The 23,936-nt window shown below is 40.2% G+C and overlaps 1 protein-coding gene across 7 annotated transcripts in view; it reads left to right on the top strand.

The window, feature by feature from the left end:
• Nucleotides 1-23,936, top strand: part of ANKS1A (ankyrin repeat and sterile alpha motif domain containing 1A) — a 98,624-nt gene that overhangs the window by 39,094 nt on the left and 35,594 nt on the right. For 3 of the 7 annotated variants that reach the window (XM_063453062.1, XM_063453054.1, XM_063453068.1), the window contains 13 exons: nucleotides 564-860; nucleotides 12,394-12,469; nucleotides 18,621-18,722; nucleotides 18,938-19,027; nucleotides 19,192-19,361; nucleotides 19,430-19,516; nucleotides 19,669-19,753; nucleotides 19,962-20,002; nucleotides 20,129-20,249; nucleotides 20,672-21,036; nucleotides 21,164-21,202; nucleotides 21,591-21,657; nucleotides 21,741-21,847. In XM_063453062.1, coding sequence (XP_063309132.1) covers nucleotides 564-860; nucleotides 12,394-12,469; nucleotides 18,621-18,722; nucleotides 18,938-19,027; nucleotides 19,192-19,361; nucleotides 19,430-19,516; nucleotides 19,669-19,753; nucleotides 19,962-20,002; nucleotides 20,129-20,249; nucleotides 20,672-21,036; nucleotides 21,164-21,202; nucleotides 21,591-21,657; nucleotides 21,741-21,847 — 1,647 coding nt within the window. The remainder of the gene's footprint in view (nucleotides 1-563; nucleotides 861-12,393; nucleotides 12,470-18,620; nucleotides 18,723-18,937; nucleotides 19,028-19,191; nucleotides 19,362-19,429; nucleotides 19,517-19,668; nucleotides 19,754-19,961; nucleotides 20,003-20,128; nucleotides 20,250-20,671; nucleotides 21,037-21,163; nucleotides 21,203-21,590; nucleotides 21,658-21,740; nucleotides 21,848-23,936) is intronic. The other 4 variants (XM_063453070.1, XM_063453059.1, XM_063453057.1 and 1 more) reach the window with 3 other exon arrangements.

The raw sequence follows: 23,936 nt of genomic DNA, 5'->3' as shown, positions 1-23,936 counted from the left end.
AATAATTTTCTGTCATAGTTTATTCATCCATTTGTTTTTTTTTGTTTTTTAATGCTGCCAATGGTGTTTTGTCAATACTATATGATATGCCATCTGCTGCTTTTTCAGACAGATTTGAAGCTTCCTCCTATATAATCTAATTTCCCACCTTCCATGTCTGATTAGTTTATCAGCTGTGTTTTATTTTAATTTTTTGTTAAACAAATCTAGTGGAATACTAATTATTTGTTGCATGTGTTTTTTTATTTATTTATTTATTTTTTTGCATGCAAGCTACATTTTTTTGTTGATTTTTTTTTTTAAAGTCTTGCTTTGCTTGTTTTGTTTCGGGGTGTCTGGTCCACTTTTTAACTATTTACATCTTTGTGGTTTGATGCATGTGAGAACATAGTTGGATTTGATTAAAAGTGTTAAATATTGTAATATTTGATATCATTGATTTTAGGATTTTAGCAAATACAGTCCTTGCTGGTTTAGATGATATTTCTAGAAAGCAAAATGTTTTTAAAATCTTGTGTGTTTTGTGATTTTTAAAAAAAATAAATTTTTAATTTCTCCCACAGAACAATGACAATGAAACTGCCCTGCATTGTGCGGCACAGTATGGGCATACAGAAGTTGTGCGTGTTCTACTTGAGGAGCTGACTGATCCTACCATGCGTAACCAAAAGATGGAGACCCCTTTAGATTTGGCTGCACTCTATGGGCGTTTGGAAGTGGTGAAACTCCTGCTCAATGCACATCCCAATCTGTTGAGCTGCCATACACGCAAACATACGCCATTACATCTTGCCGCACGTAATGGCCACAGAGCTGTTGTCAGGGTGTTGTTGGATGCTGCCATGGATATCAATTATCAGGTATAAATTAATGTTGCTACCTGTACTTTAGCAAGTTTTAGGGAGTGTCAAGGAACCATGTATTTCTAACAAGAAGAAGGAATTTGCATATCTGCTGTATATATGAAAGTTTTCTATCTATGTATTTAAGATCCATTAAGTGTGATTTAACCCCTTAAGGACACATGACGTGTGTGACACGTCATGATTCCCTTTTATTCCAGAAGTTTGGTCCTTAAGGGGTTAATAAAACAAAAAATTAATTCCCTGAAAGAACAAAGTTCATTGTCTGCCGTCACAAGCTCTATATCTCTTTCTAGCTCTGTTCAGTTATGGGTCATGCAAATTAAGCCAGTTCATTAAGCCAGTTTTTTTTATTTTTTCATTAATTAATCTGTATGGAAATTTCACTAGCACATTGTATTGGTTGTATCTAAAACTACATGAATTTTGTGAGTGACAGATTTACTTTAAAAGTTTAAATGAACACTCAATAAAATAATAAAAATAAGAAAGGGTGTACATTGCATTCTGATGATTGTAACATGAGTTATTCTATTTTAGTATAAAGACAGTAATGTCACAAGTACTAGAGGTGTGGGAATTGCAAAATGTAAAATACTGAACTTTTCAGAAATGGCATGGTTCAACAGCAAACATGTAGGGCAGGGGTTCCCAATTTAATTTTTCCCGTGGAACCCTTTGCCATAGTGTATCAAAATTGTGGAAGCCCCCCCACCCTCAAAGCCCAATTTTGCAACGTTGCATAAACTTTATTTTTTTATGTCCTGCTATGTGTCTGTGTATCTGTGTTTGTATGTGCCAGTGTGTATCTCTGTGTGTGTATGTATTTGACACACAGATACACACACACTGACACATAGTAGCACACAGATACACACAGTGTATTTGTGTGTGTGTATGCATGCATTTGTGTGTCACAGTGTGTATCTGTGTTTGTGTTGGTGTGGGTCTGTGTTTCAAGGTGTGTATGTATCTGACACACAGATATACATACACACACACAGGCACATAGTGGTGCACAGATTCTCAGACCTTGAGACAGTGTGTATCTTTGTGTCAAAATGGGTGTATATGTGTTTGTATGTGTGTGTGTGTCAAGGTGTGTATCTGTTTTTGTATGTGCCAGTGTGTGTATCTGTGTATCCGTGTTTGTATGTATCTGACACACAGATACAAACACAGATACACACATTGACAGATGCACACACCTTGACACACAAATACACACACAGGCAGTTAAACATACACACCTTGACGCACAGGTACACATATATATACCCACACACACACACACACACACATATACAAATATGTTTCTTACCTTTTTTCTTCCTTCAGTGCTGCTGGCTGAGAATAGTGCCAGGTCGGCAGATGCTCACTCCTCACTGCGCTCCCTCTCTCTCCAGCTTGCACGCTCTGTCTGGGAGGAAGTGCTGTCATTTCCTCCCAGCATCCCATACAACAGGGTTCCGGTCGCGGTCTTAGACCCCTGCGGCACCTCTGTTTAGCAATACCCATCAGGTGGCCCTAAATGCTTGGGCCACCCGACGGGCGAATCGCTGCAGAACCCCAATTTTGTTCTCGCTGAGCCCTAGGGTTCTGCGGAACACTAATTGTGAAACGCTGATGTAGGGGAAGCATCTATGCCTCTAAACTGCTTTATGACATTTTCTAATATTTTTTAACTTTAAGGTCTTTGACACTGTTGGCCATGATATTTTTATAACCACTTGCAAGCTTAGGTAAAGGACTTCTTAATTATCTGAGAAAAAACAATATCTCTCTGGCTCTGATGTTTATAATTCAGATAAAGCTGCATGGACTGTTCTCATTCTGGAATGCGTTCTTTATATATAGATATAGATATATAGATAGATCTATATATATATCTATATCTCTATCTCTATATATCAAAGCTTATTATGTTAATAATAATAATGACCAAGTATTTAACCAGTAAAGGTACATTCAGATACACTCTGGTTTCCAAGTACGTCCTGGGGATGTTCATTTTTCCCAACATCCAGTTAACCCCTTAACTATGGACAAGCCTTTATGTCCTAAAAAAATAGACTTTTAGGACTATTAGGACATGTTGGCATGTTCCGGTGTGAGCAGTGTTAAATTAGATACCTGGCGCTCCCCTCTGTCAGCGGGTACCATACATAGTGGTCCCAAAATGACAGATGAACTATATACTGTGCTTAAAGTGAGCAATGCATAGAGCCCCTGCCCCCCTCCCTCCATTTTAAAGTCTGGTGTGAGCAAGGTTACATTTGTAACTCCATACCTTAACTGATTGTGTTATCACTGTAACACCTGCTGCTTTAAAAATGCTCTTCATGATGTAATAATTTGGCCTCGAACTGCACAATCGTCCACAAATAGTAAAGATAACTCCATTAACAATTTTTTTCTCCAATTTCTATACAGTCTATTAATTTTCCAATATCCTTTTTCACTTTTTCACTGCTCACAGCCTCCAAAAATGTAGTCGTACTCCATAGGTACAAGTCCTCTCCAAACACAAAAATGTTTTAGAATTCCATGATTATAACCTATAACCTACAACCTACCCAGCAACTCATTTGCACATTTCCTCTTAAAGGATCACTATAGTGTCAGGAAAACAAACTCGTTTTCCTGACACTATATAACCCTTAGGTCCCCCTCACCCTCAAGGCCCCCCTCCTGCTAGGCTGAAGGGGATAAAATCCATTCAGCTACTTACTTTAATCTAATCCAGCACCGGGCTACCTCGGTGCTGGTGACCTCTCCTCCCACTCCGACATCAGCTCTCGAGTGGAGCATAATGCTCATGCGCGGCCAGAGCCGTGCGCATTAAAAACGCGCAAAGGAAAGCAGTTCTCAATGCTTTCCCAGGGACGTTCTGCACGCTGAATGCGATTTTCGCATTCATCCTCGCAGAAGCGCCTCTAGCGGATGTCAGGAAGACGGCCACTAGAGGCTGGATTAACACTGCTATGTTTACATCTGAAGGGTTAAAACCTGGGGGACCTGGCACCCAGACCGCTTAATTGAGCTGAAGTTCTCTGGGTGACTATAGTGGTCCGTTAACAATTCATATCTCTAAATGATACAAAAGTTGTCTGACATTGGCTTATTTGAAGACCTGGCTCACCACTTAAATCCAAAACTGTTAAAATTGTGCATAACTTACTTTATTCTTAATAGCTACTCTAATTTTCCACTCTTTACAATTAACCCCTTAACGCCGTTACGGCGTTCTATGCCGTCGTGGCTTTAAAGGGCTTTAAAGCCGTTGCGGCGGCATAGAACGCCGTAACGGCTTGCAGCCCCAGGAGCAGAGGTGTACTCACCTCTGCCGCGATCCTCTTCTGGGGGGCTGTCTGAGAGCCCAGGCAGCCCCCCTCCGGCAAATGAGGCCCCCGGGGGCCATGTGATCGCTCTCAAAGAGCGATCACATGGCCCCCTATAGCTGGCTATGGATCTGCCAGCAGGGGGACTGTCTAAAATATTAGACAGTCCCCCTGCTGGTAGGTAGTGTAAAAAAAAAAATATTAAAATGTTATAAAATAAATTAAATGCCTTTTTATATATATATATATATATATATATATATATATATATATATATATATATATATATATATATATATATATATATATATATATATATATATATATATATTATATATAATATATATACATATTATATATATATATATATGTAACGTCATACGTAATGTATTTTAATATTAATATTAGTATATATTAATATTAAAATACACTTAGAATGACGTTACATATATATAATATGAATATATATATTATATATAATAGATCTACATATATATATTATATATATACGCATAATTACAATAATAAATAAATAAAATAATTAAATAAATAAATAAAATATTGAAACAAAATATAAAATAAATTATATATTCATATGTAATTTCATTCTAACTGTATTTTGTTATTAATATATATATATATTGGAAACAGAATACACTTAGAATGACATTCTATATATATCTATCTATATATAAACTACAAATAACCGCAAATATATATATAGAGATAAATACATATAATTACATAAAAGATTACATTAGTATACACGTAGAATTTATATACCTATAAATGCATATATATTAAAATTCTACGTGTATATTTAAGTAATTTTTTAACATAATTATGTCATTTGATTAATTAAAATTTGATTGACATGCCTGACAACACAGGGAGAAAGTGCAGAGAATTTAATTCGCAAGCACTATATTAGACCCTGTAACTCTCCAAGACACCATAAAACCTGTACATAGGGGGTACTGTTTTACTCGGGAGACTTCGCTGAACTCAAATATTAGTGTTTAAAACTGGTAAATTGTATTACAACGATGATATTTTAAGTAAAAGTGAAGTTTTTTGCATTTTTTACAAACAAACTGCACTTTTATGGACTATATTATTGTTGTAATATGTTTTACTGTTTTAAAACACTAATATTTGTGTTTAGTGAAATCTCCCGAGAATAACAGTACCCCGCATGTACAGGTTTTATGGTGTTTTGGAAAGTTAGAGAGTCACATATAAGGCTTGCATTTCATTTTTTTGACATTGAAATTTGCCAGATTAGTTATGTTGCCTTTGAGACAGTATGGTAGCCCAGGAATAAGAATTACCCCCATGATGGCATACCATTTGCAAAAGTAGACAACCCAAGGTATTGCAAATGGGGTATGTCCAGTCATTTTTAGTAGCCACTTAGTCACAAACACTGGCCAAATATTAGTTTTTTGCTTTTTTCACACAAAAACAAATATGAACGCTAACTTTGGCCAGTGTTTGTGACTAAGTGGCTACTAAAAAAAACTAAACATACCCCACGTTCAATACCTTGGGTTGTCTACTTTTTCAAATGGTATGCCATTATGGGGGTAATTCTCATTCCTGGGCTACCACACCGTCTCAAAGGTAACATTACTAATCTGGCAAATTTCAATTTGAAAATGGAACATTCTATATTTGACCCTGTAACTTTCCAAAACACCATAAAACCTGTTAATGGGGGGGTACTGTTGTACTCGTGAGACATCGCTGATTACAAATATGTGCATTTTGTTGCCGTAAAACCTAACAGTATTATGACATTTACAGCTAAAATGTGAGGCGGAACTACAAATTTAAATTTTTTTTTTAAATTTCTCAGTTTTTTTTATTTTATTCATAATAAATTGTTTCATATACAAATATTTTATATGAAATGAAAGCCCTGTTTCTCCTGAACAAAATTATATATAATAAGTGTGGGTGCATTTAATATGAAAGAGGGGAACTACGGGTGAACAGACATATAGCGCAAATTCCAGTTTTTGTTTACGTTTTGTTTTGATCAGAACGTGTACTATTGACTCCGTCCTGAAGGGGTTAAACTAAAATGTTTTAGTCTATTTACTGAGGATCTTTGTGTTTCTTATACAACTCACAACTCTTCTGAACAAGCCCTCTCTTCGTCTCCCTCCCTTGCTCTCCAACTAACTTGTACATTTTATCCACTTCCTCCCTGCTTTAAAACTTACTGAAAAGGCTATAAAACAACTGCCTAGATCTCACTATCTTTTATCGAATTCCCTACTTGACCTCATGTAATATTGCTATCTTCAACAGTATACTGAAACAAACCATGTAATTTACACAAGGCCACATCTATTTGTCAAGTTCAATTGCTCCAACATATGTTTTTTTTATTGTTTAAATTCACTTCTTCATTAAGTGTGTAGATTTGGACAGCAATAATAGGCTGTTCTCTGAATGACATGTGTATTTTAATCTATGGGTCACATCTATTTGTCAAGTGGCAATTACTTTCTCATTTTTAAAATATTTTCTGATTTCAACTCATTACAAGGTCAATTTTGGATGACAATAATACACTGCAAGAGCTGGGCTAAGCTGTCTGTTATTCACTGAATATCTAAGTCCCTTCAAACCTCTTCTACAAAAACCAGTTTCACAAAAAGCAAGAGAACTGCAGCCAAAGTGTCCTTGCAACATTACTATTGCAGTAAGCTTTAGTGGACATTAGAGTGACAAAACAAATTGTCGGGATTTTCTCAAACTACAACACTTGTGCAGAGTTGGTAATGATGATAAAAGTACTACATGCATTGGTGAAGCGCTGATATTATAGTGGAAACTGCAACCAAAAACAAGGTGTATCAGCAATAATAACAAATGTACCTTAAACAGTTTACTATTCTGTTATATTTGTATCTGAACTACCTTTAAGAAAAACAAATACACATAATAGTGCAGACCATATGTAAAAAAAAAAGGGTTCAAAAGAGTTGTGCCAAGAAAACTCACATATTATTGAGCTAAGAACTTAGCTCAAGTGTTATCCACCTTATGGTCCATTTAGGCGACCTTTCCCTTTTTTGACACCAGTTTTCTTCCTTTTCTGTCCAGTGATTTTTATTTTATTTGTTCTTTTATTTTTACAAAAGAGACAGATATGGGGCAATATTGTACTTCAGTCAGTACTATTATAAATGTTATAGAATGAATGCTCACAAAACCAGAGCCATAAGTTAGGCTCTAGTCAAATAGCATATGTGGTTAAGGGACCACATTCCTTCTTTAGAATAGCAGGAAAAATAAATTGCCGTAAGTGCAATACATTTTTTTTTTAATTATAATATCAGTGCAGTTCCGTCTTATCCTCCAAAATTGTCCTCTTGGGACATTTTCTAGCCAAGGTTGAAAATGGCAGCTCCCCCTCTCTATAAAACTATTGGCATCTACAGTCTTGAAATGTTTTTTTTGGTTTTATTATGACCTTCCTCAATAAAAATATGTAAATCTAAAAATATAACTTCTTTAAGGCTCCAATTGCTCATTAATTTAATTCCCTCATGTGTTCTCATTAAGCACATTTAAAGAAATTGGTGATATCCTCTTCTTTTCCTTTCCATATGAAGAAAATATCATCTATAGAATGGCCATAGGCAACGAAGTTCTCCTCCCAGTTATGTTAGCCATAAATAAGTTTTTTTTCTAATTTGTCATAAACAAATTTGCATAGCTGGGGGCAAACCTGGTTCCCATGGTCGTTTCCTTTATTTGTAATTAAAAAAAATAAAAAAAATCTTCAAACCAAAAGAAATTGTGATTAGGGATATGGTCTATTCCTTTATGAAGGGCAAAAAACTAGAGAGGTCAAGAATGGAAGTAAAAGAAATAGGAAAAAAACCCTTCTGAAATATAAAGACAAAAAGGAAAATATGAATGGAGTACTATTTATATGTTATTCTTGTACAGATAACTACAATATTAGAAAAATTGTATCTAAATACTGGCCCATTCTACTCCAAGATCCAACCCTCAAAATATTCCTACCAGATAAACCCAATTTTATTTATAGAACCCCCAGTTTTAGAAAAGAAAAAGATAAACATACTACATTTTTAACTAAAGAAATGGGTTTTATGGCTGTGGCCAATGCTTAGCCTGCAAAAGAATGGAAAATAAAAAATAGATATTATCAGAATTTTAAAACCAAAGAGGGAGTAGAGTAACCTATTAAATAATTTTACAACATGATATATATATATATATATATATATATCTATATATATATATATATATATATATAATTATTTTTTTTTTCAATGTCCCTGTGGCTTTAATAACATTGGGAAAACCACTAGAGCCTTGCACATTAGAATAGAGGAACACACTAGAAACATTGTTAAAGGTTTCGAAAGACACATTGTGTCCTTTCATTTTCATTTCAACAATGTCACAAAAGTGAATTAAAAGGTACTATGTTTTTGGGATTTAAAGAGATTGGAGAGGAGGAAATTTTGATCTCAAACTTAGTAAAACAGAAATGGGATGGATTTTTACACTGATCCCATCTGGATTAAACACAGACTTTGAGATGTGCAATTTTTTAACATAAATCCTAACCCTTTTATCGTATTTTATTATTTTTTATTTTATATTTCAATACAACCTAGTGATAGCCTCACTGGCCACTCCTCAGATGGCTGTTGGAGATCCTTCCTGGGTCATGGCGGCCTTAAATGCATCCAAACATTCAGTGTCTCCTCCCTCTGCATGCAGACACTGAACTTTCCGCATTGATTCAATTAATCTCTATGAGAAGATGCTGATTGGCCAGGGCTCTTTTTGAATCATGCTGGCTCTGCCCCTGATCTGCCTCTTTGTCAGTCTCTGCCAATCCTATGGGGAAGCATTGTGATTGGATCAGGCTACTACTTCTGATGATGTCAGCAGGCAGTGGACAGGTCAAAAGGAAACGGTGACAATGCAAGCAGCTGCAGACTTGAATACAAGTTAGATTTTACTATATTTAGGGAGGCATGAGGGGACCAGGGTGGCTAGATGATGGTCTTAACCCATGTAGGGCCAGGAATACATGTTTGTGTTCCTGACCATATAGTGCTCCTTTAAGATGTTATGCTATTTAAATCTACTTATTAGTGTAGACTTCTCCCCATTTAACTTTTACATATTTAAGTATGAGATTTATAGTTATAAGTATGATCTTTAAGTTTTGAACGTTTCTCCTACTAAATAGATATGAAAGTAGTTTATACATAAAAATGATTCTGCCCTTTTATTTTGCTGGATATCCATATAGAAAGTATGATCAACTAATGTTAATCCGTTATTTTTATATTGTTGTGATACTTTTAAAGGACCACTATAGTGCCAGGAAAACAAACTCGTTAGGGTCATTAGTACCCCCCGACCCTCAGGGCCAACCTCCCGCTGGGCTGGGCTATCTCCAGCGCCGGGCTTCCTCTGTGCTGGGGATCTCTCCTCCTCCCGATGTCAGATCCGAATGCGCATGTGCAGCAAGAGCCACGCGCACATTCAAACCGACCATAGGAAATCATTACTCAATGCTTTCCTATGGACGTCCAGCGTCTTCTCACTGTGATTTTCACAGTGAGAATCGCAGAAGCGTCTCTAGCGGCTGTCAGTGAGACAGCCACTAGAGGCTGGATTAACCCGCAGCGAAACATAGTAGTTTCTCTGAAACTATGTTTTCAGCTGCAGGGTTAAAACTAGAGGGACCTGGCACCCAGACCATTGAGCTGAAGTAGACTGGGTGCCTACAGTGGTCCTTTAATTATGTAAAAGATACACTGTGGATGTATACAATGACAATACCCTTTTCTTTTTGTTTTATCTCCACACTTGCACAATATATGTAAACTGCTGTGCGAGGATTATATGTAAGGAAATCCGTTGAAATAAAAAAGATAAACGGACAGTGTAGACTAATGATGGCGGCTGAAACACAAAGTGACACACATTACAGAGAGAACTGAAATTACGTGACGGCCCTACACACGGAAGTCAACGTTACAAGAGTTGAACTGAAAATGAGGCTTGATACGCATCACGCCTCCAAATGAATGGAGATTTGTGCGCGTAAGTACAAGCCGGAAACTAACTATTCTCCTGTTAATGGGGCAATATATAGCAGGATGGGTCCATGCAAGAATGTCACAGACTTTTCACCCAGCTGAGGAAGCCGAAGGTTGTTTTGCGAAACGCGTCCTGGGGACAATGAGCATAAGACTTTCATGAAATATTGCTGAATAAGTGTTTTTTAGATTATATGTTTAATTTTACATCAATAAAGAAGGAATATGGTCCTTAACCACATGTGCTATTTTATTAGAGCCTAACATATGGCTCTGGGTTTGTTAGTATTCGTTCTATAACATATTTATAATAGTACAGAATGAAATACAATATTGCAACATATCTGTCTCTTTTGTAAAAAATAAAATAAAAATCACACAGGACAGAAAAGGAAGAAAACCGGTGTCAAAGGCGGATAACACTTAAGCTAAGTTCTTAGCTCAATAATATGTGAGAGTGTTTTTGGCTTTTTAACCTTTTTTTTTTTTTACATATGGTCTGCACTATTATGTGTATTTGGTTTTCTTAAAGGTACATTGTTCAGATACAAAGATAACCGAATAGTGAACTGTTTATGGTATATTTGTTATTATTGCTGATAAACCTTGTATTTGGCTGCAGTTTCCACTGTAACATCAGCGCTTCACCATTGCATGTATTATTTTTGAAAGTGTGTATAGAAAAGATACACACGGTGATATAGCTGCTTATGAGCATAATATTGAGTCGTATTACACGTGGGAATTTACACTAAATATTAGCGCTAGTACATTACCTTTAATAAGTACTCCTGTAGTAGCTGTGGAAACCGCAAAATGTTAACAGCACCATTTCTCAGGAACTGCATTATTTTCATTTGCATGTATACATGTGCAGATTATATGCCTCAATATCATTTCATTAAGGTGTAGTCTGCCTACTTAGTCTGCCTTACTTTGTCATGCCAAATTCACTTTAAAGGGACTATAGTCACCACAACCACTACAGGTTAATGTGGTGGTTCTGGTGTCTGTAACATGTCAGAGAAAAGGCAGTGTTTACATTCCTGCCTACAAACCTCTAGTGGCAGTCACTCGGATGGCCTCTAGAGGTACTTCCCAGTTTTCAGCACCCGCGTTCAGCATCTCCACACTCTGCATTGAGGAGCTGAATGTTACCATTGAGAGGAGATGCTGAATAATGCAGCATATTGCTGTGCATGCGTAATAGTCTCCCAATGCTTTCCTGTGAGAATGCATTGGATTAGCTGAGATCATCAAGTTTCCATATTCGTGGAATACTTTATCAAAATAAAGAATGGACATGCAATTCAACCAGATCTGTGGTTTTGGAGGCAATCACATCAGGACTTATAATGTTGAACTATCATTTCTTACAAGGTATGTTACTTAGAAAATTCAAAGCACCATAACCACGATTACCCCTATTGTAAGTAGTCAAACTGTTTTAGAATGGTTTTGCTTATTATCTGGTTTGCAGCTTGTGCTGCTCCCCACCTCCACCAAAGCCACAATACAGCCATAAACTCCTGCTTTAAAGCTTCTCTTATCTCTCCCAAGCTAAGCACTGCAGTGCAGGGGTAGCTTATTGGCTGAGAGCTAGCCGTTTGTCAGTGTTTACCGATGTTTTACCGATGGGCTTAGCTCAGATGGGAGGTTCCAATAAGCCATGGCTACTAGGAATTTTGTTGTGTTGTCTGGGCATTTTTCAGCCCGTTCCCTCCAAGAAGGCCTGCTGGCTGAGAGCAAGTGGAGGTGGGTATCTGGCTGAGCCAAATGTGTGTGCATGGGATACCTGAGAATTATGCTGTTTGAAAATTGTTCTTGTCCATAACCAATGCTGATTTATGTTCTTCAGTTATTTAAGTGCACAGGAGTAGTGACTGAGAGATCACTTTTGTGCATTTTCTTACAGAAGGAATGGGTCTGAGTACTGAGTATTTTTTTTTTTTTAATCTTTCATGCATCTTTCCCTGGAATACATTTAAATGGCTTTGTCAATTGTAGCTGGGATTTTTGTTGACCATGGGATGTTTTGCCATTCTCTCTTATGTAATTTCGTTTCTCCTTTTAAAGACAGAGAAAGGCAGTGCATTGCACGAAGCTGCATTGTATGGGAAGACAGATGTTGTACAGATGCTACTGGATGCAGGTGATACATTTTTGTTTTGTGCACACATCTTCTTTTCAACCATATCATGTTCTTTTTTTATATTAATGTTGTACTATGCCACTGTCTTTTATTGTTTGCTTCTCATGTGTATTCCTACTCTGCTGAAAAAAAATATTTTTAGCAAGAGATGTAAATGTTGTTCCTAAGAATCTCTTCTTTTTTTTCTTACATTAATTTAGCAGCATTAAAATGTATTACTCCAGGTTGAAAAAGGTATTTTCTTATTCATGCCTTTCCAGCTGTATAGTTGATACCTCCCTAATTTGGTATCATTAAGTCAGTGCTTGACAAATTTGCCAGCTCAAAAACTTAAAAGCCAGGTTTTAAACAATACAATTCTTAAAGGGACTCTATAGTCACCAGAACCACTACAGCCCCATGAGAGAGAGAGACATACACACACACACACACACACACACACACACACACACACACACACACTTGCTTGTTTTAATACCTGTGTGGTCCAGTGGGCTGCATGCTGGGGGATTATGTAGGCAGGCGTCTGGCTGCACGCATTGTTGCCGGCGGCGAGGGAGCTGTGACGTGCCTACTCTGCTCCCTCTCGCGACGCTTAGGAAGACTGGGGCTGGAATATGATGTAATATTCTGGCTCCGATCTCATCAAGCAGTGCGCAGTGGAGCAGAGCAGGGCAGGGACAGCTCCCTCGCCGCCCTCCTTCTATTCGCGCAGCTAGCTGCCCACCTCCATAATTCCCTAGCTTGCCGCCGTCCACCCGCCCGCCTTGGAGGTTAGGGGCTTGCATATCCCAGAAGCTAAAGCAAAATTCCTAAGCGCCATGGCGACCTTGCGCCTGGGATTTGTACAGCCCTGCCTTAAGTGGTATTGCCACAATTAAGGGTACCAGATTTGGGTGCTGTTTATCAGAATGCTCTATTTGATAATTGGTAGGTATCCTTAAGGCAAGAAGTATTGCAATTTTAAACGTTAACTGCGAATATGCTGAAAGAGCAAAATTAAGAAAATGGCATTTAAATTGCCCCCTAATTTGGTAACCTATGCTTCATATACACTATATAGACAAAATGTATTCAAACACAGCTCTTAATTATTTAAATTAGACCCATTGCCACAGGTGCATCAAATTATGGACCTAGCCATGTAGCCTTCATTTACAAACATTTGTGAAAAAAATTGAAGAGATCAGTGATTTCAGATGGTGAAATTTCATCCCTGCTCGATATTCCACGGTCAACTGTAAGTGATGTTATTGGAAGTGGAAGCTATTAGGAACAGCAGCAGCGTGTTCACCAAATGCTGAGGCATATGGTGCTTTAAAGTCGCCAAAACTCTGCTGATTCCGTAACCGAAGAGTTCCAAACTTTCACTGGCATTATCAGCGGGAGCTTCATGAAACTAGTTTCCATGGCTGAGTAGCTGCATGCAAGCCTCACATCATCAAGTCAATGCCAAGTCTCGGATCGAGTAGTGTAAAGCACGCACTACTGGACTCTGGATTACTGAAACTCTGGAGTGCCGAATCACACTTCTCTGTTTGGCAGTCTGATGGGAGAGTCTGGGTTTGGCAGATGCCAGGAGAGTGTTGCCTGACTGCATTGTGCCAACTGTAAAGTTTGGTGCAGGAAGAATTATTGTATGGGGCTGCTTTTCAATAGTTGGGCTAGTACCCTTACTACCAGTGAAGAAAATTCTTAATGCTTCAGCATACCAATACATTTTGCACAATTCTATGCTTCCAAGTTTTGGGAAGGCCCTTTTCTATTCCAGCATGACTGTGCCCCAATGCACAAAGCATAGTCCATAAAGACATAGTTGAATGAGTTTGGTGTGGAAGAACATAACTGGCCCACACAGAGCACTAACCTCAACTCCATCAAACACCTTTGGGATGAACTGGAACAGATATTGCAGCCAGGCCTTCTCTTCCAAAATCAGTGCCTGACCTGAATATATTATAGTTGCAAAGGGGGGACCTACTACATTTGATGTATTTAGAATGTGATGACATAAACGTTCCTGTTGGTGTAATGGTCAGATGTCCCAATACTTTTGTCCATATAGTGAACATTCTGTATGCATGCAGTACTTACATTGTTAGAGGTAAAAAAAAAAACATATTCTTCACCTTATATCCTGCAGCATGCTGATCTCGCCACTGCCATTTCTCCCCTTTGGATGAGATCATCAGTTTTTAAATTCTTTATTTTTATTGTACAGGTGGTTACAGGCTATCACATACGCCACAACTGCGTATTTCAAAGGTTCACAAGAGTTAGGTAGTGGCATGAGAGTTTGCACATTTTTATATTTATAACAAGTTTGCTTCAACGATATACTGTGTGTACGTACTTCTACGTGCTGACATGAAGGATATTAGGTGTAGTGAGGTTATGCGCACAAGTCTAAGTAGAAAGATTTAACAATGCTTTTTGTAAACATTTTTAAGCAGTATGCAATATAAGCCGCATAGCATTAACAGTACAGATAATGCAGTTTTTACTCGCTAGTAACGTCACTTGACTAATGCTTTTGTTCCAGGTAATTGTTTAACAGTTAGCTTGTGCGGGATAACCTGTTGGGGTAGGGACACTGATAGTTGGATTGGTTACGCTTATGGCAGTGAATGTGCAGCTTGTTTGTAATGCAACACATTTGCTGCTAAGGCATAGTGTTGGGGCTGTCCAGTTGATAAACTAGCAGAGATAACATTATGTGGGGGTCTGCAAACTAGTGTGTAGGTGCATGTCTATCTTGCATACTAAATAAACAGAAATGATGGCGAAGACATTACTCCTAGCCCTTTGCTAGCCAAATGTACATACAAGTGTCCAGGAGACAGCTGGGCAACGTATTGTGGTGCACCGAGAATCTGTGCGGTGGTGCTGGTACTTCCCCCGGTGCTTAATATGGGCGGTTAGGCCTCTGCCCATAATTATTCCCCGTCAGCCGACGCCTGTTCTGCTGGGCCGTTGGCGTTGCACGTGGGCCCCTTGGATCGAGGTTCTGTCCCCTGTGGGATGCTGGGGGGGGGAACTCTGCCCGTGTCTCTCGCCAGTATCTAGCCTCACTGCCCCCTGGTTAGCGGTGCGGCCAGTGCTGTGAGTATTCAAACGTGGGGCACCTCTTTGCCTGGTGGTGTCGGTTGGTGCCACTGGGGTGTAGGTAGATCGGGCTTGTTGGTGGGACCCCCTCCGGGGCTTGGGTGCGCAAGTGCTGGTGCCCCAGTCCCCTGGCGTTGCTTCTCCCAGTCCCGTCGGGGGGCCACCCTGGGTGTACGAGGAGGATTCCCGCCCATGTGGAGCCGGATTGCCGGGCGGAACCACGCCGCCACCTCTCTGATCGCCATCTTGTAGGGCTGTCTCTGGGCTCGGAGCCTAATCCACATGCTGGCGCAGATCTGGTTGAAGAACTCCTGTAAGTTCCTGGGAGGCTTAAGCAGTGTGCGTTTTTTAGTAGGCTGTTTTTTAGTAGGCTGTAGCAGTGCCGCCATCTTGTGTGGGCCTGGACAGACCCACTTTGCTTTGGACTTTGTCGCTTGGTCAGGTGCTGGTGTGGGGGTAATCGTCCCCAGCGAGGACCGGGATATCCCCCGCCGGTCCAGAGAGGGGGGTGAGCAGGGTTGTGCTGGGTTCATGCCTGTGAGCGGGTCCCGTGCCGGGAGTTCGTCCGTCACCCCCAGGCCTTAGGCTCCGCTCTGGTGTAGGCCGCATGGTTGTTTTCTGTCGTTCCGCCCCACATCGGTGCCGGACCGGTACCATTCTGTTTCTCACGAGTTCGCGAGTGGTTCCCTGGTCACCGTGAGTCGATTGCGTTACTGGGTCGAACAGTGGTGGCGTGTTTGTACTCTGTAGTGCACGAGCTCTTAGAGTGTGCGACCGACCATCTTGGCTGCCAGGTCCCGCCCCCCGAGATCATCAGTTTTGATTATCCTAGCCAATGCAATGCTTCTTATTTGGGAAGCATTTAGCGACTAATGTGCATGTGTGGCAAATTGCTAATCTGCACCAATCAAATGCTTTCTATGAGCATTTGGTTGAATAAGAGTCTGACTTGGTTATTCACCAGAAGCACCTCTAGTGGCTGCCAGGAACACAGCTACTAGAGGAATGTTAGCCCTGCAATGAGAACATTTGCTGTAAAATGATAATGTTAAACATTGCAGGCCTAGAAGGACTGGACCACTGCAATGATTCTCTATTGCAGAATCATAGACGCGTGGTGGCATGTGGCCTTGCATGTGCCTACGTTCCCCAATGCTTCTCTGAAGAGCATTGGATTGGCTCATTATGAATATTATTATTATGATGTAACACTAGGAAGAGGTTGCGGCAGCACTGAGGGAGGTGTGGCGCTAGAGAACAGGAGAGTAACCTGATGATCAGGACTGCAGTGTTAATACAGTTATGTATTTCCAACACTACAAAGAGTATACCTGTCATGACAGGTACAACTTAATGTTAAATGATAGAAAATCCAATTTCATCTCTACATTATGCTTGTAGAATTGCTGTCAAATGTCTAGATTTCTCTAAAAACAGAGGTTAAAAAACAACCCTTTCTCTCTCCTCTCAGTCAGTCCAGTCTGTGCCGGACAGCAGGGAGCTACAAAGGCTTTGCTTTGCATGTCTGTTATCAGGGAAACCCTCATCTGGGAATCTCTCCTGTTTAGATGCAGCCTAAGGGAAAGCAATGCCTGCAAGGAAAAGTAGGCAGGAGAAGGCAGGCTCTTTGTGAGAGAGGAGCCAGTTATTTTTTGCAGCAGATTTGGACATGCAATCTGATAATGGAGAGAGAGAACATAAGGTGTTGGGAACGTTAAACCTGTTAAACAAAGTATTCTTCGGCACTGCAGAATTGACCTGCGAAGATCTAAGTGATTCCACTAAACTCTTCCTGATTAAACTGGAGGCAATATTCATACGTTTCTGGTCTAGGCTGGTGGAGTGATTAGCAGCTTAATCTCTCCTGCCTTAGGGGATGGTGTTGGTTTGAGTTATTTGAGTTGGATGAAGCTGTAGTCTCCGATATCTGATGGCCTATCAACAGTTAGATGGGTTTATGTGATCTCTGAGGCCGCCATTTTGTTTTATTTCGTTTAATATGATCTGTTGTATTTTACCGTTATTTTTTTTTTTATTCTCGTCCTGCTTGGAGTGTTCTACTGAGATTGTGCACAGTCCCAGTGATAATTTTCAGTCTGCATAGGGTGTTTCATAAAGGCAGTTGTTGTTGTGGCATTGCAAGCTTGTCTATATTTCTAAGCACAGTAAAAAACTAAGTAATCATAAAAAATAGATTTAAGGCAAGAAACTCTTAATTGTATAAAATGAGTCAAGCCAGATGGTTACTGCAAACCTCTGTCTGTCATGGCAGGTTCACTTATCCTTGTATGATAAGAAGTTATATTATGTACATAACATTAGCATGGCGACCCGTCTTTAACTGAAAAATTAGTATGGTAACCCACTCTTCTGTTGCAATTTGAATACATTCTTCAAAACGACTTCATTAACTCCGTGTTCATATTTTAAAAAGGGCCAACATTGCACTTAGGAAGGCAATGACACCGCAGAAAGCAATATACTGAGGAAGTCGTCTGAGCCCTGAAATGTCACATTTTGGTTCAGACCTTGTGGTTAAGAACCACTGTTAAATGTTTATTGTGAATACTATGCAAATAAATTCAGTTACATTTTAATATATCCTTTCTGGCCACCTAAATGGTGAATTTTCACTATAGGGTCAGGAATACATGTTTTCCTTTAAATCAAGCAAATTTCTCCTTTGACTAAGCAAAGGAGGGGATATTCTCTCTCTCCTTCTTCCTTTTCTCCTTTCTGCCTTAGAGTATACAGTGTCATGGATTGGCTTATGTCTGATATGATGCATTGAAAGGATTTCCTGATCATTCAGAACATATTGACGCATGTGACTAATTTTGTATACTGATGTGTCAAACCACAAGGGAAATCTTTACAGACTGCATACAGTGCATTGGGTGCTAGTTTATGAACTGCATCTTCACAGTAGAAAAAAGAATAAATAAAAATGAATCACTTGTTGCTATATAAGGATTATTATACAAAAGACAATAGTGTATGTATAACTCTTTGTGCATTTGTCTTTTTAATCCCCCCATCATTTTAGGAATAGATGTCAGCATCACTGATAACAAAGGAATGACTGCACTGGACATTGTACAGGAGGTGCCTTCACAGAAGAGTCATCAGATAGTTGCCCTTATCCAGGGTGAGAGCCTTACTGCAGATACTCATGGAACGCATTAATTTATACAGAACGCATTAATTTATAATGACATATTCTATGTACACTTTTTACATGCTACTATGCCAGTCAACAGTTACTTAATAGTTTCAGGTTTTTACAATGTATCCAATCTATTTTTACTACTTATTTATGTTCTGATAATTTCATGCTCCATTATTTCCTTCTTCCTAATTTAGAGCACAGCTCAGCCAGAACAGCAGCCAAAGAAATAGAGCAGAACCCTCAACCTCTTCCCACCTCAACCATGAATACTGAAGCACAAGGAGGTAATGCGTAATGGATTAAATGTAATTGATATAGTATGCATTCTGTATATAATAATTATGTACACAATGTGTTGTTTACCTGTATTTTATTTGCCCAATCAATTTGACAGTCCTTTTACATATCTTTTTTTTCTTTTATTTTTAAATCATTATGCTGCATATAGGGACTATGCAGAGAGCACTTATTGACTTGCATTTGGATCTGGACACAATTTCACAGTCGGAATCTCCTTATGAAGCTCTTTATAATGCATCATCCTGTCACTCCCTCGACAGCATTTGCAGTGGGCGCTCTTCTGATTCTCTGAGCCGTGAAACCACAAGGATGCAACAGGTTAGGATAGTATTTTTGTTTATCCTTCCTCTAAATTGTATGGTCTTTATAACTGCTTTCATTTTCAGAAGGAGCGTCCTCCTCCACCTGCAAAACCCCCACCTGAAGACGAAGAGGAATTGGAAAGGAGGAGGAGTGTGGGCACTGCCAGAGAGGTTAGGTTCATGTAAATTGTGTGATTCCCAACTCATTATTTTAAAAAATAATGATGTTGTGATGTTTGTGCGTGGATTCATCAGACTAGATGATTTTCTTTAGCTTCTACATTTCACAAACAAAAACCACTTCATTGTTATTCCTTATCCAGGCCTTAGGTAACGTTCATGTTGGAATGGAGGAAAACCCATATGAGTTATTGGTAACTGCAGAGACCAAAAGACCCGGCTGCCGAGGTAAGAAAAAAGATTGCATTTGTGGAGGTGTACATGTGTGGAATGAGTCTTTCGAAAAGTAGCTATTTGAGCAGTCCAAATATGTCTAAAAAGAGAAACACAAGAACAATTTTGATTGAAAAGTTGATATGCAAACAGAAGTAAGAGTGTCCAACAAGCGAGCTTTGAACTGCATCATGTTTCATGTGTTTTACTCTTCTGTACGCAGGCGAACAGCTTCAAGGGACTGCTGGAAACTCTCAGCCTAAAGTGAGTTACTTACTTTGGATTCGATACTTTTTAATGTGGAGATGGTTTTTGCTTTCCTCATTTTTCCTTCCCTCCTATTTTTTGCACTGCATATTTCCATTTGTTCTACTCCTTTTATGTCTTTAGGGAAGGCCACGTCTCCCTGGGCCCTCTCATGAGTCATCCCGTCCACCAAATCGCCGTGGCTCCTCTGATCTTTCCAGTGGACACTCTGAAGGGGATTCCCATGGTTCAGAATGGCCTAATAGTAAGTGTTCTATTATTTACTTTATGATTTTGCTTCCTCATCTGCTAGTTAGCTTTCACATTTCAGTAAAGCATGTCCAGCTTGTACTCTTAACCCTCCCTCCCCAACATTCTTGTCTTGGTGCTCATAGGGCTTCTCTCTAAATGTCAGATATCAGTCAGACAATTGTTGTTGGTGTTCAGCTTCTGACCTCTGTCCTCTTGTAGTCTGTGCTTTCAGCAAAGGCACATTTTGTCTCAGCCTTGTATAAGTTTTTGTTTTACATTACCGCCTACTTAAGACTGGGATGCATTTTTGCTTTGTATCTACCAAGTGTTGGCTATTTCTTTTTGCTTTCTCTCTCAATCTCTCACTGAAGCAGACATATTTGTCTTCACCCTAACTCTTTCTTGTGAGCTGTAATACCTGCTTTCTCTATGTAGGTGGGCAGCGAAGAAGCAGTTCAGGAGGTTGGAGTTTAGCCTCAGCAGATAGCACAGACTCCCACATGCTTCAACATTTTTCTGGGCTATTGCATGGTTCTTCCCCGGTGTGTGAAGTTAGAGATCCACCCTTACCTGGTGACCCTGCAGGAATGGAGAGCTGTAGAAATGGTGCCACATCACGTATGGAGATGTCTCTTCGAAGGAGTTTGTCCAAATCAGATTCAGACCTTTTGACCTGCTCCCCTCCAGCTGGAAGTGAGGGAGAGGACTGGAGTCGCAGTGAGTCACTTACTAACTGTGCAACTGGTGGAGGAAAAAAGAGGCTGGAGAAATCTCCCTCATTCACTTCTGAGTGGGATGAGGTTAGTAAACATGCCTTCTGAGAAGACTGATTATGTTTGGGGTGAGGGTGGGATATTGAATTGTCGAGGGAACTAGTTTAAGTGTACATATGTTTAAACACCCCTGATCATGCTACTTTCCCAACAGTGTCTCCCCTTGGTCCCTGCATTACCCCAAAAACGCAAAGTAAGAAAGCGAACAGCAGCTTGGTGGCTGGCTAAAGTTGCAGCTTGCTCATTTATGTGTTGGTTGTGTGTAGATTATAGGTGTATGGTTCATTAGTATACTGGTGTTATTTGCAGTTGTGTTAGTGTGGTGAAGGGATTGTGCTTCTTTTGTCGGAAAACGAACCCATTTTCCCCCTCTGTAAAGTCAGAGTTTCAGAAATCCAACTACTTTGTTTACAGCGAGGGAAGAGAGAGGGTTTCTTCTGCATATATCTTGCTTGGGCATGATATGATGGGAAATATATTACCCAAAAAATGCAGCCAAAGTCTTAGCTGATTGTTTTTCAGTGTCTGCTTTTCTCTCTGCTATGCATATGTTACCTTCTATTTGTTTTTGTTTTATATAGATTGATAAAATAATGAGTTCTATTGGCCAGGGCATTGAGTTCTCCCAGGAGCAGCAGGTCATGGCAGGTAATACAATTTAAAAGAAGAATGGAATCAGATCTATTTTGAGACATCAAAATTAAATATTTTTTCTTTCATCTGTCTCTTAGGGTCCCATATCCCAGAGCTGAGTGTGGCTCAGTGGTTAGAGTCCTTAGGCCTCTTGCAGTATGAGAGCAAACTGGTATTAAATGGATTTGATGATGTTCATTTTCTGGTGAGTGAGAATAATTTAAATATTCAACCTTTACACAAAAAAAAAAAAAGCATATCGAGTTTTCTAATTGTTTTTATAGCCAAGTAATGCATCATTGTATTTTGTGTTAAATATTTTTATTGTCGTCTTAGTATATATGCGGCTGTCAAACATATTACTGGTAAAGCAAACGGTTGCCTACGCAGAGGCGCGCTTATCAGAATTGCAAATTACATGAGAGCTTGCATATTGCGAATTGATCAAATTGCGAATTGATCAAATGGTGCTGTGTTCCAATGTTTATAACAATATGAAAGGCAGTTAATGGCTTGTGTCTGGCTAATTACTCGGTCAAGATTGCTGATGCGGATTTTCATATTATGAACAGATAACGGATATCGGTCTGCGTGTGACAATAGTATAATTATTAGCTAAATCTTAACCAAAGTGAGTATGCCGTTGCATTGACAGGTCGAACTTAAGTATAACAGGTAGTAATTTAGGGCAATCCGCAAAGACCCTTTAAAGCAAGCAGTAGTGCAATAAAGAGGGTTACATAATAATGTAGAAGCAAGGCTTGTTATGTTGCTTACAGCTAGTCCGAGATAGGCATTGTGTGCACTAATTAACGACCTGGAGCTTTAGCCTCTATGGGCACAGCAGCCTACACAGCGTATTCATGGCTAAGGCAAGTTAGCAAGCATGCATCATGGGGCAGTGAGAAGTTATAGCTATCTTATAGCTGTGCCTAGTGAATCATGACACAGGCATGTGATAATAAGGAAATAAAAATTAATGATAAGTACTATAGAGAAGTATTTAACAGTGCAGCTTATGTACTGTGAATAACTTGCTATATTAATAACATCTTGAGGGTCATATATATACCAACTATATCAACTAGTATAACATGTTATATGCAAAATGGGTAAGGCTTAAAAATAAAATAGATGAAAAATAAATGTAGCTTGTAAAATGCAAATGTGGGCCCGTGATCCACAAGGCTGCTTTGTTAGGCCCCATGTCCATCTGGGGAGGCCTCCCATGGTGCTGCCTCCACACTGTCCCTGGGGTGCCAGGCCTCCTTCCCTCACCCCCACTCCGATCACCGCTCACCGGTCGGGTCCCCCACAGTTCCGTGGGCACTCAGGAGCCCACAAAAGCCCTCCGGCCGTCCGCTCCCTGCACCTCCCCTGCTCCGCGTGGGTCCCTTGAGGAGTGTCTCCCTGTGTCTCACCCGACGCCGGCCACATACTTGGAGCTGATGTCCACCCCCACGACCACCGGTCCGTCGAGGGGGTCGGTACAGTCCCGCCCCACCGGGCTCGCGGCGACAGGGACTAGGCTTTCCGGGCACCCCAGACCCCGATGCCCGGGCACCCACCTCTCCCGCGGTCGAGGTCATGGCCTGGTTGATCCGTCCGGGGCCTGGTCCTGCCAGGGCCAGTGTGAGCCACCCATGCCAGACCTTTTCGGTGCGTCTCCTTCAGGGGTAAGTATTCGGGCGGGCTGTATTCGTTGCCCATGCCCGGTTAGGCAGCCTGCTTGGACCTTGCGCAGCATCTGCCGCCCCGGGGTGTGCCGCCGCCATGTGGCCTGGATTACCCCCACCATCTCCCGGCGGGTGGCTAGAAAAAAGGGGGGGGGAGCGGGGCCAAGCCGCCCCTTGCCTCGGAGTATTCTTTCAGGCTGCTGTTTGTTGTGTCTCCCGTCCGCCTGTCCGGTCTCATCGGCGGGAGTCGCCGTCCTCCATATGCGCGATGTCGCCAAGGCCTGCCTGTTCGCCCGCAGCGCTCCCGGCCTAAAATCCGCCTCCGCTTGGGACCTCCAAGAAGCTCAAGCTCTGCTGGTTAATTGTAGATCAGGTAATTCCCAGTTCAGGGTATTATGGGCGCTTATTTTTGCATTTTTTTCCGGGCTCAGGCCGGGAGGCTCAGTGTTGTGCTGCCTCTCAGTTCGGCGGCCCGGCCCCGCCCCCCCCATCATTGTATTTTGTAAGTAATTATATCTGTCAAGGTCCTAACTAGAGTTATAAATGTAAAATACTAATATGGATGCTGAAAAGTCAATTGAATCTGAGTGCATTTTCTATATATTTGTTGTGTCTACT

Source organism: Pelobates fuscus, chromosome 1 (genome assembly GCF_036172605.1).
Source record: "Pelobates fuscus isolate aPelFus1 chromosome 1, aPelFus1.pri, whole genome shotgun sequence".
Lineage (NCBI taxonomy): Eukaryota > Metazoa > Chordata > Amphibia > Anura > Pelobatidae > Pelobates > Pelobates fuscus.
Note: the sequence above shows the minus strand (reverse complement) of the source record. Positions and strands in the feature narration are given on the sequence as shown.